At 55.8% G+C, this 15,645-nt stretch overlaps 7 protein-coding genes across 7 annotated transcripts; 3 read left to right on the plus strand and 4 right to left on the minus strand.

Annotated features, from left to right (window-relative positions):
• Window positions 1–1,299: 1,299 nt before the first annotated feature.
• On the plus strand, window positions 1,300–3,173 carry DICSQDRAFT_133772 (uncharacterized protein). The gene is made up of 7 exons (XM_007362832.1): window positions 1,300–1,510; window positions 1,575–1,662; window positions 1,724–1,844; window positions 1,913–2,020; window positions 2,078–2,157; window positions 2,221–2,377; window positions 2,432–3,173. Exons 1-7 carry the CDS (start codon window positions 1,468–1,470, stop codon window positions 2,675–2,677), a joined length of 843 nt encoding a protein of 280 aa, XP_007362894.1. The 5' UTR covers window positions 1,300–1,467; the 3' UTR covers window positions 2,678–3,173.
• A 31-nt stretch (window positions 3,174–3,204) lies between these two features.
• Window positions 3,205–4,003, plus strand: DICSQDRAFT_153209 (uncharacterized protein). Its single transcript, XM_007362833.1, has 2 exons — window positions 3,205–3,268; window positions 3,332–4,003. Exon 2 carries the CDS (start codon window positions 3,368–3,370, stop codon window positions 3,905–3,907), a length of 540 nt encoding a protein of 179 aa, XP_007362895.1. The 5' UTR covers window positions 3,205–3,268; window positions 3,332–3,367; the 3' UTR covers window positions 3,908–4,003.
• A 1,070-nt stretch (window positions 4,004–5,073) lies between these two features.
• DICSQDRAFT_23694 (uncharacterized protein) lies at window positions 5,074–5,487 on the plus strand (the record flags this gene model as incomplete). The annotated part of the gene is made up of 1 exon (XM_007362834.1): window positions 5,074–5,487. A coding segment is annotated over one exon (414 nt), but the record flags the coding sequence as incomplete, so codon positions are not given.
• A 764-nt stretch (window positions 5,488–6,251) lies between these two features.
• Window positions 6,252–7,870, minus strand: DICSQDRAFT_53403 (TPT-domain-containing protein; the record flags this gene model as incomplete). The annotated part of the gene is made up of 2 exons (XM_007362835.1): window positions 6,252–7,397; window positions 7,475–7,870. The coding sequence occupies 2 exons, from the start codon at window positions 7,868–7,870 to the stop codon at window positions 6,252–6,254; spliced, it is 1,542 nt and encodes a 513-aa protein (XP_007362897.1).
• Window positions 7,871–9,675: 1,805 nt separating this feature from the next.
• Window positions 9,676–10,849, minus strand: DICSQDRAFT_144783 (uncharacterized protein; the record flags this gene model as incomplete). The annotated part of the gene is made up of 4 exons (XM_007362836.1): window positions 9,676–10,053; window positions 10,119–10,482; window positions 10,544–10,755; window positions 10,817–10,849. 4 exons carry the CDS (start codon window positions 10,847–10,849, stop codon window positions 9,676–9,678), a joined length of 987 nt encoding a protein of 328 aa, XP_007362898.1.
• Window positions 10,850–11,664: 815 nt separating this feature from the next.
• Window positions 11,665–13,297, minus strand: DICSQDRAFT_133777 (PQ-loop-domain-containing protein). Its single transcript, XM_007362837.1, has 8 exons — window positions 13,179–13,297; window positions 13,010–13,097; window positions 12,813–12,933; window positions 12,621–12,728; window positions 12,480–12,559; window positions 12,258–12,414; window positions 11,968–12,190; window positions 11,665–11,903 (listed from the first exon to the last, which is right to left on the minus strand). Exons 1-8 carry the CDS (start codon window positions 13,219–13,221, stop codon window positions 11,860–11,862), a joined length of 864 nt encoding a protein of 287 aa, XP_007362899.1. The 5' UTR covers window positions 13,222–13,297; the 3' UTR covers window positions 11,665–11,859.
• A 153-nt stretch (window positions 13,298–13,450) lies between these two features.
• On the minus strand, window positions 13,451–15,506 carry DICSQDRAFT_100707 (uncharacterized protein). The gene is made up of 2 exons (XM_007362838.1): window positions 14,063–15,506; window positions 13,451–14,003 (listed from the first exon to the last, which is right to left on the minus strand). Exons 1-2 carry the CDS (start codon window positions 15,442–15,444, stop codon window positions 13,781–13,783), a joined length of 1,605 nt encoding a protein of 534 aa, XP_007362900.1. The 5' UTR covers window positions 15,445–15,506; the 3' UTR covers window positions 13,451–13,780.
• Between the last annotated feature and the right edge of the window lie 139 nt (window positions 15,507–15,645).

Consider the following 15,645-nt stretch of genomic DNA (forward strand, 5'->3'; position numbering starts at 1 on the left):
AGTACCCCTGGCGCCCAGACACCTAGACCCTGCTGATACATTATCGCTACATCTCGGTAATCTACGACCACTTCATTGTCTCGGCTCCTGCTTACTGCCTGCCCATACGTATTATATTGTATCGCATAGCGTAGAAGTCGATTTTAATGGTATTTTTCATTTACATGCATACTTATCCTAAGGTCGCTCCCGCAAGTTTGGGGTATTGAGGCCTTCGCGGCGCTGCTGCTCATCCCACCTTGTATGGGGACGAATAGCAGGAGGAAGACAACGTCCGTAAAGACCATCATCGGGGTGCCAGCATCAGCAGATGTCAGAGGGAAGAATACCCAACACCCTGCTGCAAAGATTGGCTACTTCGCGCAACATCATGTCGACGAGCTCCACCAGTACCCTGCTCTGCTCTCTCCTTCATAGAGGAGAGGAATCCGGAGTGCGCGGAGCAAGCGATTCCATGCGCACCTGGCAAGTACAGGATCAGAGCCAACGCTCTCCAGCCTGGCGCTCCCTAAGCGGGAGCTAGATGGTTCCCATCGTGTTCGCTTTGGCGACGTTCAGGTCGTCTCCCCAGTTTCTTCAAGTTGTCTTGGACGAGCCGACGGACCACCTCAACTACCTGACGACAGAGGCACTTTGGAGATGGAGGCGTTATTGATAATTGGGCACAGTGCACATCGTAACCCATGACCAGTCCTTTGTCTCCAAGGCAGCTGAGCAGGTTTATGCAGTAGGGAAAGGTCAATTAGTGTACTTAGAGGGAGGCATGGAGGAGTACATCATATTGTATCGGAAAAGCGATCTCAAGTGACAACTGCATTGGGCTTGTATGTTATTTTGTGATATGACTAGATGAGGGCTCGCCGATTGCACTAGACAGATGTTGTGTGCAATTACCTACTACCGCTGATTGAGGACGGCGGAAGCTGTTTCTTCGAGCTGATTTACATTCGCCAGTGGCAGGGTTCGTGCCATTAGTCTCATATATTCCGTAGACAACACGATACTATACGTGGACGCGTCAATGGCTTGTATCTAGTGTTGCCACGAACTAGTATGTACGTGCACCCCTTTGCGCTGGCACAAGAAATTCGCAAAAGGCGCCAGGGGGATCTAGCGGCAATCAGCAGTGCCTTGCTTGGCCAGATCATGTGATCCCCGGAGTCCGGCGGAGTCCGCCAGACTCGCTGGACTCAACGGTCTCGATGTTCTCCGACGGGTGGGTCTTCGTCGAGGCCGCTTGTTCAAATACCCGTCATGGCCCGTCGGTATTGTGAAATGATCCCCAGGCTTGAGGCTCATTTCTTTTCCGGTCTCCGAGCTCCTCCTTCTCTCTGAAATTGAGCTCGGCCGCTATTCTGCACTTCCTTGGAGTGTGAATATATCAGGGAGGGCTCTAGGAAGGCTCGCGTTTGTTACTCCTGGCAGAAGCTGACGTTGTGCGGTTCCTTTGGTGGTCGTGTGACCAAGATGCCTGTTAATCATGCAGCGGAGAATGTGCTCGGAACCATGGGTTTGTTTTGCTTCCGCCTCCACTAACTTCAGTAATGACGCTACGCTGACACAACGGATTGCAGGCACCATATGCTGGACCGTCCAGCTGCTGCCACAGCTGTGGCACACATACCGGTCAAAGTCTGTAGAGGGCCTGTCCGAGATTTTCATGTATGTTCTCGTTCTCTAACTTCGACAACGAAATACTGACGTCTTCCGTGATCCCCTACAGGCTAGCATGCGGCATCGCGGGCGCAACTCTAGGAACATACTCTGTCGTACAGAACCTGAATATTCCCCTGATCTTGCAACCGCAACTATTCGGCGTGCTTTGTCTCGTCTCCTGGGCGCAGGTCCGTATCATCCCGCTCATGCTCACGAGTTGAGAGGGACCGGTACTGATGTGCTCCGTTCACCGCAGTGTCAGTATTATGGACACAAACGGTCACGAACAACAGCTGTGGCGATGTACATCGCGGCCGTCGTTCTGTTGGGGGGCTTCGAGGTCGGGATGATATACGCCGTCAGAGTAAGCCGGTTCAAAACGCTCTGCACAGCCCATGTTCCCCTAATTTGAATCTTCAAGCCGTCATATAAAGCTGGGAACATGGGGCCGACCCAGTTTTTCGGCATATTCAGCACTGTGCTGATATCGTGCGGATTGCTGTACGTCGATACCCGTGCGCCCGTTCATACAACGATGCAGCTGACTGTGATACTGATGTGCAGGCCTCAGTACTACGAAATCTACAAATACAAGGAGGTTATTGGGATCTCCCTTTTGTTCATGACTGTAGATGCTCTCGGAGGCGTTTTCAACGACCTCTCGCTAGCCTTCAAGGGAGACTTCGACGTCGTCGCTGGAATCACGTACTCGCTTGTGGTGGTACGTCTGACAACTGACCCTGTGAGCCGGTGCGCTGAAGAAGTCTGTCTGCAGGTGCTCGATGGCGGCATCCTTCTCCTCGCACTGATCTTGAACCCGATTGCGAAGCGCAGACGCAAACGTCTCGCTGCTGAGGATACGGCGGCATCGGACGTGGAGACACCTGCAGATACTAGTGACGACGGTTCTCGAGCGAGGGTGGAACCAACACAACCTTCAGAAGACGAAAAGCAGGAGAGTGCCAACCGCGCAGAAGAAGAGAAGGAAGGAGCGACATCTGTCGAGAACCGTGACGCATGACAGAGCCATTCCTCTTAGAAGATTGTTGACGACCACTTGCGATAGAGACAAGGTTATTTACGGCGACTCGGATCGATGAGACGTCAAGGACGTATCTGGTGTCACGATACGTCGGATGAGTCCATCGCAATAATCGTTACAGCCCCACCAAGGATAGATGGAAGCTCGAGTTTGATTAGCTTGCAAGTGGTGAGGCGATAGTTGCAGAACAGCCTTTCGAATGACTTGACTTCGAAGCTGCTGAGCCTGGACAAACCTAATCATGCAAACAATTTATTAGGGCGAGTGGTCCCAGTGGATGAAGGAAGCAACGTTTGTGTCCGAGATGGCGTCGTGCTACGCAAGGGAAGGCTTGGATTCATGAGTAGCTCGCACAGCACATATTCAGGCCACACTGACAGCCGCCAGCTTGGCTGACAGCGCAATAGGACGCCCGGAGCCTGGGTGCGTTGACCTACTACACCCGACGGCGTTAACGCGCCTGAGGGCACTACGGATATTATAAGATGCAAGGAGCCACTGCTGAGACCGCCACCACGGTCCAGGCTGTACACCTCGCAGCGAGCCCCCATTCCTCGCGCACCTGTAAATGTAGGTAGGACCGGCCATTGGATGCGATGCCCAGAACTGACTGATGCTTCATGGCAAGCACAGACAGGTTGGCGTGCATCGTTGGCTTCTCTCATATCGATGTCCACCACGGGGCTTGACTCGTCCACCGCTGCGACAGAGAAGCCAGTTAGGGTGTACCAAGCTCCAGAGCCTTTGCCTTCGACCCTGGCTAGTCCCTCCGTCTTCCTCGCTGGCACGATAACAGGGACAGACTGGCGTGCGGATGTCATCCGGCGGCTAGAGCACCTCCTAAACACCAATCGAAATCCAATCACCCTTCTCAACCCGTTGCGGGAGGACTGGGACAGTAGCTGGGTGGAGCGCAAGACCGACAAGCGGTTCTGTGAGCAGGTCGCATGGGAGTTGGATGCTCAAAAGCTGGCGGACATGATCGCGATCTACTTGCATCCCGGCACTCCCTCCCCCATCTCCCTACTCGAGCTCGGCTTATCTGCCCGCGACAAAGGGAAGGTGGTGGTGTGTTGTCCAGATGGATTCCCCAGGAAGGGCAATGTGGAGATCGTTTGCGAGCGGTATAAGATCGACCTGGTCGAGACGCTTGAGGAGCTTATCGAAAATATAGCCAAGAAAATAGGCGCTTGTCGTCCGCATACGTAGTGCTCTAGATAGTGCTCCATCTCCGTTCGAGTTAACGCCTCTCCATTGTATTGCATCTCACTTTGAGCCCGCACCGGAATAGCCTTCAGGTGCCCCTCCACTCCTCCAGTTTCATTATTGTGGCAGTGGGGCATGGAGGCGTAGACGTTCAGCAGTGCATACAGCTTCCGCCCCTTGGACCTTCCACGGGAAGCACAGCCTCAACATGTTGTATTCGATAGACGAGTTTCGTTGGCACCTCAGCCCATGTGTCCTGTCTTGTGGCATCGATAGAAGCGATGAGAGCCTCAGGTACGTACTGGCCTCGGCTGTGCATACACACAGTGTCCAAACATGCTATGCAGATCGCCTTCATATAGGCCCGTCACCGTATACTAGAGTTCCGAGTCTCGAAAGGATGACGAGTCACAGATGCCACTAGTTGCAGTGAAATGATCACGCCCCTTGAAGACGGCTTCGCAACTGCGCCTTCGAAGGTCTATTGTGACGGCCTCGCCTCGATGTTGCCAGGGCCGCCTCTTCGCCAACATTCTCATCTCCGCCAGCGCACGTCCGGAACGTGCGCCGGCGACAATAAGTAAGTTTGCCAGGATGTTCAAGTTTGCGATAAGCGGTGCACCGCTTTGGTCTATCGCTGGGACTATATTAAAGTGGGGCAGGTGAGCCATGTCCTTCCCACTACCGCACAACACCCCTCGAGCAGCCTCAGCAATCACATCTCCCTCTCACACACCCAACCTCCGCACCACACAATCATCTCAGTTCCATCCATGACTACTGAAGAGTCTCAGCGAGTCTCCTCGGAGACACCTCTCCAGACCACCAAAATCACGACTTCTCCGGAGTCTCAGCCCGCTGCTTCAGAGTCTCAGCCCGCTGCTTCAAAGTCTCAGCCCGTGTCCTCGGAAATACCCCCTCAGACCACCGAGGTCACGGCTCCTGCAAAAGAGGAATGGGAGACACCTCTCGTGATGGGTCCCGAACTCACCGCGCTTAATGACGTCCTGGAGGAGCTCGTCAAGCAGGACAGGCAGCTCGTAAAGAGATTCCAGGACGCGCGCGAGAAGGCGCTTTACAACACGACCGTGGTCAAGAACGAGGGCGAAGGCAAACTCAACCCCAGACTCTACACCGCCCCCGAGGAGGTGACACACGTCCGCGGCCCCACCGTCTTCCTTGCGGGGTCCATCGAGCAGAACACCGCGGTGGCGTGGCAGAACGAGTTCATCCGGCGTCTCGACGGGATCGATTGCACCATCTTCAATCCACGACGGCCAAAATGGAATCCGAACTTGACCCAGTCGGAGCTGGACCTCATCTTCACGGAGCAGGTCGAGTGGGAGCTCGCATGTCAGGAGAAGGCGGACGTGATCGCGATGTTCTTCGACCCATGGACCAAGAGCCCGATTACGCTTCTCGAGCTCGGGATCTTCTCGCAGGCGGTCGGAAAGGATGGCCAGAGGAAGCTCATCGTGTATTGCCCCAAGCCCTTCTGGCGCCAGGGGAACGTGCAAATCGTCTGCAAAGAATACGGCATCCCGCGGGCGAAAACCTTTGACCATCTCGTCGACTTAGTCAAAGCCAAGATCGTAGAACTACAGGGGCCTCAGGGAGCACAGAAGGAGCAGCAGGAGCAACAGGAAGAGCAACAGCAGGAGGGAGAGCAGCAGCAGCAGGAGGGAGAGCAGCAGCAGCAGGAGGGAGAGCAGCAGCAGCAGGAGGGAGAGCAGCAGCAAGAGTAGAGGACAACGAACAGACTCGCCTGGTGGTTGTAGCCTCGAATGTACGGCGGAGTCAAGATCTCGGACACGGACTGTGACACTCGCATGTAGTAGTATGTGTTCCTTGTACACGTCGTCGGCAGCTCGGTTGTATCAATGAAGATCGTCTTGATTTTGTCTCTATCTGATCGTCCACAATCAATAACATACATATATGAAAATGTCGAGAAAACGCTATATGTGCGACAGGAAATGTACTGCTAGGATCTCTCAACGAGACGCAAGTCCAATGTCCAAAGCCTACCGAGCCCTTAACGAACGTGTGTCGCGCGCGATCGAAGTGAAGGAGGGACGTGCGAAAGAAGGCGCGCGCGACAGGGCTAGGAGAGGCGTATACACGGTGGCGGGAAAGTCTGAATGTGAGTGCCAGCGTGCATGTTTGAGGTATATTACGTGTCGTCGGCGGTCCTGGTAGTCGTGACGACAGCCCGCGCTGCAGTAGGGTAGGGTAAAGATCTAAGCATCCTCTCTCTTGTCCTGTCCTCTCATGGGTATCCAAGTCGTCTTGCTCTCTCGTTAACTCCTCGTCACGGTCGTAGCACATGTACACGCGGATGCGCCCATCATGCGACCGCGACGGCCCGCCTTGGAGGAGCCTCCGTGCGCTGATGGTTGGCAGCGACTGATGCTCGCCTCTGCCGTGGGGTCCACGGGGTGTTAGGGGTTTGGTGGACCGCGCTGGAAGGAGGCGAATCTAATGATGGGGGCGGCGATGGGTATGAATCCACTGGTGAAGCGGCGTTACCCGGTTTTGTCGCAGGCGGGGGAGTGATCTTGATGTGAAGGTTGTGTTGCGGGTGTGACCGGGCGTACGATGGAGGAGGCGAACTGTACTGCCCGAATGATAATGATGAAGGCGCGGGCGCGGGTGGATGTGACGCGCGGGGAGGGTGAGAAGAGAGAGCTGGGGTACGTCCATACGCCGAAGTCACGCCGACCTCAGCCAGCCCTGAGACGAGCTCGGGTGTAACACTCCGGATCGGCGTAGCCTCGCCATCACTCGAGAGGTCTGCCTTGGTGGCGGGAAGTGCGAGGTCCCGAGCAGCCTCCACCCTGCGCATCTTGTGCTCACCCTTCTCAACGTCACTCTTCGCGTTGTTGTACATGTACAGGCCACCGAAAGTCATCGCGATACCGACAGCTTGGACGGGATGGACGGACTGGGAAAACCAGACTATCGCGATGCAGATAACAGCGACACGCTTGATGAGCGAGGCAATAGAGTAGGTGACGGGGGACGTCGAGGAGAGGATGATGAACGCGATGATGTTCTGCGCGAAGTGGACTGTCCCGTTGGCGATGAGGTAGTATATGACTGAGTGCGGGGTCGCATGACCGTGCGTGGGATGCATGACGTGGGTCTCATCCGCGGAGAGGAAGACGGGGAGGTCGTAGTACATCCAGATTGGTATCATCAGGAGGAAGGCCATGCTCGACGAGTAGAAGAGGAGATTCAGCTTGTCAAGCTTGTGTGACGACTGGCCACCATTGGAGGGAACGATCTTCTTGAAGTAGATGTTCTGGGTGACGAAAATGATGGCTGAGCCGAAGGCACAGAGTACACCGACAGCGCTTGACCTGTCCATCTCCATACTGCACGCCAGCATGACTCCGAGGGTCAGCGGGAGTAGCGAGATGTATGTCTTCGTGGAATAGCTGACGCCAAACAGTAGCGCGTAAGCAGCGACAGTAAACAGCGGAGATAGCGCCTGTGCATAGCAATGAGATAAACGTTCATCTCCGGGACAATCATGTCGCTTCCGCTAGCACTGGAAAAGGAACTAACCTTGATAGTGTGGACAGTGCTAACGTGGATACGAGATATGGCCATACTGGAAAAGATATGGCCTCCAACCTGGAAGACACCCATCGGGAAAGTGTTTCGGAAGATGGCCTTATTCGGCATGCGCAAGTGAGAGAAGCGGACCACCGGACTCATGAATAGCAGGCAATACAGCGCGACGAACCCGAACTGGATGAAGGTGAGGGTGACGGGGTAGCGGAAAGTGGTCATAATTGACTTCCCCGTGTTGGACGAGAGGGCGGACGTGGTGTACCAGAGGCAGCACATGAGGATAAAGCGCACCGTGGAAGCCGACGGGACGGAGATCGTCGACTGGCCCTGGGCGGTGAGCCTGTGCCCACTATGCTGTGACCATTCCACGGACGGGAGACGACGCATGAGGGTGCGCTTGAAACCCCTCATTCGCTGCGACAATTCGGTCCCTCCCGACGGCTTTTCGTCCAGATGGGTGGGTAGCTCTGATTTAGCACCGAGCAACCTGGCGAGCCAGCTCGTGCTGCCTGAGCGACGAGGTCTGTCCGAGTCGAAGGAAGCCCATCCTCTACTGTCATGACGCTGTTGCTGGGCCCAAGACGAGTCGACCATAGTGACGAGTACAAGCCGAGGAAGCAGGCTGCAGATTATATTGGCAAAGTATAGTCGTCTATAAGGGCATGGAGATTAAGAGGGGCCGATAACAAGAAGACAGCGAGCGCGGCCGCTAGACGATGGCAGGAAGAAGAAGGGAGAGTGTGCGGAGACGTGCCTGAGCCCGAGCCCTTGTTGCGAAACAGCTCCTGCACAAAACACATCCCAGGCGCCCGCTCTGTTGACTCCTGTTTGCTCCGTTGCTACATACTGCCTCCGAAGACGACAGATGGAAAACATTTCGATCAGAAAACCTCTCCCAAAATCTGCCAGTTCCTTAGTCTCGTGACCAGACGTTCGGAGCTCCAAGCGGGAACGAAAAATCGGAGGTTCCCGAGCACCTTAACGTCTGGTGGCTTTACCCCCGTGACTCCCCGCTCGGTGACCTATGTGACCTCCCTGCCCTCTCTCCGGGAGTCCGAGCTGTCCTTGCGTGCGCGCCTGCATGCTTATCTCCCGCCATCTTTGAGCTGCGCTGAGCCTACTCTGCACTACTTATGATATCTGCAAGCAGTCAATCCCCCTGTAATCCTCTGTCTCTGTTATAGGCAATACACTGTGACTTCTCTTTGTGTGCGCAACCCGATAACATAATGCGTCTGAATTCAGGAGTGTGATGCACCTATTGCCGTGTCCACTGATGCCCGTCACCTTGGGCTTGTACCCCTTTGAGGTTTCCTTCTCTTCTATGGGAGTATCATCACTCAGATCTGCACTCTGTCCAGCACCAGAGTAATATCACCAGCGGTGGTTGAACTCCTATCAATTCCATCACAGGTTGTAGCGGGTAATTTCGAGGGGGGCGGGCATCATGGGAAGAGGCATCCTTAGCAATGATATCATGCATCTCTCGCAGGGTGCTCTACAATACGTGTGGACGAGCGCGCACCACGCAAGGGGTTCATGGTCAGTAGCTCGAGCGACTGCATGGTCGTCTACAGCAGGCCGCCACATCGCACACTGAGGGCGACCTCCGGCTTTCTCGGACTGCCCCAAATGGGTGTCGATATGTCACACAGGTCACCGAGCGGGGAGTCACGGGGGTAAAGCCACCAGACGTTCGAGTGTCCGGATGCCCCCGATTTTTCGCATCCGCTTCACACTCCGAACGTCTGGTCACGAGACTACCAGTTCCTGCCCTTCGCTTGAACTTGGTCGATGTGACACACACAGATGGGGGGGACATACATCGGCCGAGATATGTCGCTAGGCTGCTCATTCAAACTGCTTCCGTACATGCTGGCGCAACGCCCGTTGGACAGGAACGTTCTGCGAAGTTTACGAGGACCACTTTACTTAGCAGCTCGGGACGAGCCCGCCGACGAACGGCCACAAGGCACAGCGTAATGACGGACGTTTCTGGTGGTTTCTGTTTTGCAAGTGACGTAAGACCGTGTCGTTTGTGAGGCCAAGGTGCCGTGCCCAGAACCGTCTTTGCTGCCTATCGCGACTGCACGATCGTCGTGGCTCCTATCTGGCTAATTGAACGGCGATGAGGGTACCCCACATCGACAGTTTACGGTACGTCCACATGCACCTGCCATCCCATGATGCAGCTATCGCGTCGAGTCCACCTTCACTTCCAGCGTCCGGGTACAGAAAATAGTCGTCTTGGTCCGACGGTCAGCGCCGGACCCGTGTTCGGAGAAATGGGAGCTCCACCCAACAGTCTTCAGGGATGGGAGAATCTTCTCAACGATACCACTCGCGAGGCGTTCTCGTTCGTGGACGGCGGCGCCGTGTTCGGCAGTACAGATGACGCATTTGTCGGGTCCGAAGGGCGGAGAGGAATAGAAGCCCGTCCTGGGAGAAGATATGACGACAGAGGCGCATCGGTCGAAGTGGCAGCTGAGCACATCAGCGTCCGAAAGGAAGACACCCAAGAATAGATACTCGAGGTTCTCGAGAGGCTGCAATGCCCTGCCGTAGGCGTTCTGCAGATCACGGCGCAGAACGAGCAATCAACTGCAGGAATGATCGAGAGGGAACGCATACGTACCGCGAGGACTTCAATGGAAGGAAACACATCTGGAACAGGGGAATGAATTGTGCAGCTTGACGACTCCTCGAAGCACAGCCAACAGCACTCTTTGTCCAGTCGTTCAGTAGATGATAGCTCGAGTGTCGTCAGAGAAGGAAAGCGGGAAGCAACAAGAGAAAGCAGAGCCGTGTCAATCCGAGGCAGGCTGGTTAGCTTGAGCACCGTTAGGTCCGCGGTCAAGCTCTTGAACAGAAGCGAGCAGCGGGTCTTTTGAGTGGATAGGCCATCCGAAGAGAAGTCAATCTCCAGCGAGCGAAGAGAGCCAAACGAAGACAAGGCGTCCATGTTTGATTGGACATCAGAGGCAGCAACCCTCATTTTCCTGCATATATGCGCCCCGTTTGTTATCGACGCATAAACCTGCATGCACTCCTCACGCTCACCTGACCCAGTTGAACATGCCTAAAATCCGACAGGACTTGTCCCAGTGTCTTGGAGATCGGACTTCGAGTGTCTCGAAGTACCTCCTGAACGCGATCAGGCGAAGCCGAGACGAGACCAGGGAGATGTTGGCGATTGCACAGAAACGACGGTTATGCGATAGAAGAGAGGTCACGATGACATCCAGTATTTCGACTGGAATAGCAGTTGCGTCCTATAGTGCACAGATAGTCAGATGGCGCATATACCCAGCCCTGCTGAATGCTAGCGCTCACCTTCCGGAGAGCTCGGCAGACTTCAAAGACCATTGACTGGATACAAGGCCCGGAATTCCACCGTCCTCTACAGCTTCACGATGCACGTACAGAGTCGAAACAGATGGCGATGGTTAAAAGACAAGCCAAACGCATGAACACTAGCAATCGAAACGCGACGTCCGCGGCCCAACACGTGACCGGATCGAGGTAGTCCAAAGTGCGATCGAGAACAGGTTGATACATACTACACGCATGGTCTACAGAGAGAACTGGTACTATCGAGACTGGCCTACCGCGTTATTCATAGTACTCCTCATGAAGGAGACGTCATTCTTCTGTGTAGGCTACCACGAGCTAAGGAGGGGAACCGTAGAGTGGGCACGCGCTTGGCGAGCGCCTTTGCATGCTAGTGCTATCTTATAAGAGCGGGTAAGGGTGCAAATTGGACTCCGGGCATGACCTGGTCGTCGCCCTCACACATTTCCAGCAGCGCCTCCATTCGATCGCAGAACATGAGGGGGACTGACCTAAATTCGAAGGTAGATGGCACGCACCATGACACCAGGTGTATCCTGTGTATCTACAGCGCGTAGATCTAGTCTTAGATGAGTGACCTCATGTGCGGCAGAATGGGAGGACGCAGAAATCCTCCTCGCTCAATGGGCGATGCGTCTTGGGATTTTCGATGTGGAGGTGCAGCTAAGATGGTCTCGTCCTGTAAATCAGCGTGCGTAATTCTGGAAGAGACCTATCACACAACTCGGGGACCGATTATCCCACCTACGCACCTGATGCGTAATCTCTAGGATATGCAGTGCCATCAAGTCGTCACACAGGTCTGTCAGCCGACTGGATGATTCATCTGGCGGCTCCTGGTCCTCAACAGCATGCTTCAGATCGTGCATCCCTTGGACGACTTACTGGAGATCGCCATATCAGAGATCTCCAAGCGCGAACGTTGTAGAAGTGATGCAGGAATGTCGTCAGCAATGCGTCCGTCCATCTATGAGTACACGTCTATAAATTCTAGGATATGAAACATATGGCCCCCAATGACCCTTTCAGATCGCGAGAGAAACCCCTGGCTGGGTCGTGCCCGGTGCGCCTGATTCAAAGTCTTAGCATAAGCGAGTGAAATATCCATATTGTAGCATACTGCATTGACGCACCATTTCCCGCACCGACCCCTCCGGGTACTGCAAGTGCTCCACCGTTGGCCATCCCAGGCCTCTCTGAGGTATGATGCGCCTCAATATCCTGCATCGACAGGCCAGGCCGTTCCCTAGACGCAGGTTGTACCCCATCCCCGCCCGCTAACGCTTGCCGTTTGCGACGGCGCTTAGCCATGGGATTCAGTATCATCGCACATAGGACCACGACAGCATCGAGCACCTGGGATCGTGAATATAGAGTGTCAGAACTCCCTCTAACAAGGGACACGGTACGGCGAAGAGCGTACAATGACGAGGGAATACGTGACGCTAGCGACAATATCGAATTTGGCTTTGAAGGCCAGGGACAGGTCGCTGAAGATACCGCCCGTCATGTCGACGATCATGAACAGTATGGACACCCCTATGACTTCCTTGTGTTTGTATATCTCATAATACTGTGGTCTTTCACGACACACGGGGGGTCAGCGCTGACGTGGGCAGGTTGTCCAGGCTCGATGGATGCGTACAGAAGAGCCACGGACAGGAGCACGGTGCTGAACGCTCCGAAGAAGTCTATCGGACCCTTGTTGCCTCTGTTGTACGAAGGCTGCATCGCGATACAATAGTCAGCCAAAGAGGTGCTTCTGCATATGCAACTGGGGCAGTACCTGCACTGCGAAGATCATCCCCGCCTCGAATCCGCCAGAGAGGAGTATGACGGCGAGGTACATGAGGACGACCGTCCTGAGCGACCTCTTCCTGCCATAGTACTGGCACTATACAGCGGAAACGCGCCCGCGAGGGTCGAAACGCGTAGCATGCCCTTAAATCCTCTGCGAGTGATAAGCAAAAGTACTCACCTGAGCCCACGACAGGTACGACAGCGCTGAGAGGACTTGCGGCTGCACAATCAGGGGGACGTTGATGTCTTGCACGATCGCGTACACGCCAAAGAATATCCCGGAGAGACCCCAGAGGAGCCTGAGAGTTGTCGACGATGTGGTGAGCGTCCAGTCTACAGACACCTTCGGATACAGATGGGGCTGCGCAAACTCACATGAGGTACTCGGACAGGCCTTCAGTCGACTTCGAGCGCCAGCTCTTCCAGATCTGGGGGACGAGTTGTATCGTCCAACATACTGTACCTGGTGTCGAGGAGGACGTTGGTACGTTGTGGTGGATGTGATCAACTGTAGTAATCCCATCTCGGCGCAGATCGTTCTCACCGATTGTCCCGAGGACGTTCTCCGCAACAGGATTTGCCGGCATTGATTACCACGCGCTCACTGCGGGCGCAAGGACTTGTATGCTAGCAATCGGACCTGGCACTGGCCGTAGGTATAGAAGACGAGGTGGGGGAGTCATAAGTGATGGCAGCACAGGACCTACTAGCCTGTGGACCATCGTCCAATCGTACAACTGGCTCAGGTGCTCAGGCGTCTGTTAACGAACGAAGCTCGAACTTTTGAAAGTTGAAATCATGCTGCAGAAGGAACTCCGAGATATATAGCGCGCTTGACGGCGGGCCACTGTGCTTCATAACAATGTACACATACAACAGGCGAAAGCATAACATAACCTCAGAGCTTGTTCATGACATGTCCTCCCCAAAGGAAACGAGAGATATCCTAGTCCGCACAAGTACAATAACGATCGTCGGCCATCTACATCCTTTTCCTCATCCCCTCCCCGACGTGATCGCATAGCGAGGCATCGTTTGAGTCATGCTAGCGTCGATTTCTATTATGTGGATTTTGGGTTCGGGTGGGCAAGTACCCCAAGTAGCAACTCGGGAGCGAGACGGTCAACGGAGCCTGCACGGAAGAGTTCACTCAGCGCCATTGACACTACCGGTGCTCGCCGTCGTCACGGCGTATTCGTGCTTGCTGGGGTCCCAATTGCGCGCCCACTCGGGGCGCAGCATCCCAGCCGTGCGTCCGGCACCGGCATCGATGCTGTTGGTGCGAAACATGCTCGCCCCGCCCCGGATCGCGTGCGGACTCCCGTACGCCGGCCGTGGCGGGTAACCGGACACGCTCATGGTACGTTTGCTACAGCCCGAGTAGTCAGAACACGACATATCATGATGACACCGAGAAAGAAGATGTACCTCGGCTGTAGAGTCGGCGATAAACTGAGCTGGGTGAAGTTGCTCGGGAAGAGCGGATGACCCGGGCCGCGCTCCTGGAGGATATCGTAGGGCAAGTCCTTGTCGTTCGTGCCAGCGGGCGAGGCAAACTTCGGTTGCACTAAGGGACTCATGTTGGGTACGGGCGGCAGCGCGGGCGAGCTTGGGGACGTGATGAAGCGCAGGCCCCGGACCTCCTTCTCCTGCTCCGCCTTCTCTTCAGCTCCCTCCGTCTCGTCCTCCTCTCGCAGGTCGCCTAGGGAGGATCCGAGGCCGCCAGCCGGCTCTGAGATGATGGAAGGCAGAGGCGTCTCGTCGGCGAAGACCGGCTCGATGACGATGTCGTCATTGGGGTCCTCAGACCTTGGGACGGATTGCGAGGGCGCGACAGGGGAGTCCGGCTCGAAGACGTTCGAATCCAAGGATTCGGAGGTCGCTGGCCCGTCTAGAAGCTCGAGGCCTTCTTCCTCGATATCAAGCTCGGGCGGCACGCCCAACGCGCCTTTGACACGCTCCCAGATGAGCTCACTGTGGGCGATGACACACCGGCGCGCCTTCCGGATCCAGTGGACGTCGTCTGCGACGTCTCGGTCGACTTGCTTCAGCCAGAACTCGAGGTCGGCGTACGTCCAGTCCTTCGGGTCGGGAGAAGCGTTCGACGTCTCGTATTTGGAGCCCATGGGCGCACGTGCGTCCGGTGGGAACGTTTGTTGGAGAAGAGCGAAGAGCCTCGCATTCGGCTGGGACTCTATGAGTGAAGAGACTTCTGCGGGCCGGTCGATGAATGGGAGGTAGATAGACTCCGGAAGTGGGGTGAAGGATACTGGCCTCGCCTCGGACTGCGCATTGGCTAGCGGTCCGCCAGGCGAAGGAAGGGGCGAACGGGGATTGACCGAGGTTCGGGCGACCTCGATGAGCTGCTCCGGGGAGAGCTTGCTGTGGCTCGGCAGCGCCGAGGGAAAACGCGAGCTATTGGGAGACGAAGGGCGGAAACGAGGCGAACCGGAAGGACTGACTGGACGACCAGAGCCCACACCCTGCCCTCCGGGGGGCGAGAAGGTGGAAAACGCAAAGCTCAGCCTTCCTCCGGGGCCATGGTCACTCTTCCCAGATGCGTTTGAGTTGAGCGAGGCATTGCTTCCATGCCGTCTGTGCCGCCTGGGGGACTCTTCGAGGTCGTGTTGCGGGACGCGGACGATGGTGAGCCGGCTTGTGAGGGAGCGAGAGGGGTTCATGTTGACTTCGTTGTGCGCGCCCCAGGGGTCCGCCGCAGCGACTGAGCCCCTGCGGGTGGAGAGCCTCCGCGCGCCCCCAGCAGCGCTGAGAACTGGGCTCAGCTCAGGGGGGGTGGACACGGCGCTCATTCTGGGATGCGGGCCGCCACGGCGCGAGATGCCTAATTAGCCAAGTGGTGCACATCGATGGGCTGACGGCTTGCGCACTCACTTGGACTGCGTTGGGATGTGCTTTGGGCGGATGCAGGGCGGGCGCAGGGTGATGCCGGGACAGCGGTGGGGGTGCTGGTGGTGGTGGTGGTGGTGGTGGAAGAGAGAGGAGCTGGGCGA

Source organism: Dichomitus squalens, assembly GCF_000275845.1.
Source record: "Dichomitus squalens LYAD-421 SS1 unplaced genomic scaffold DICSQscaffold_5, whole genome shotgun sequence".
NCBI lineage: Eukaryota > Fungi > Basidiomycota > Agaricomycetes > Polyporales > Polyporaceae > Dichomitus > Dichomitus squalens.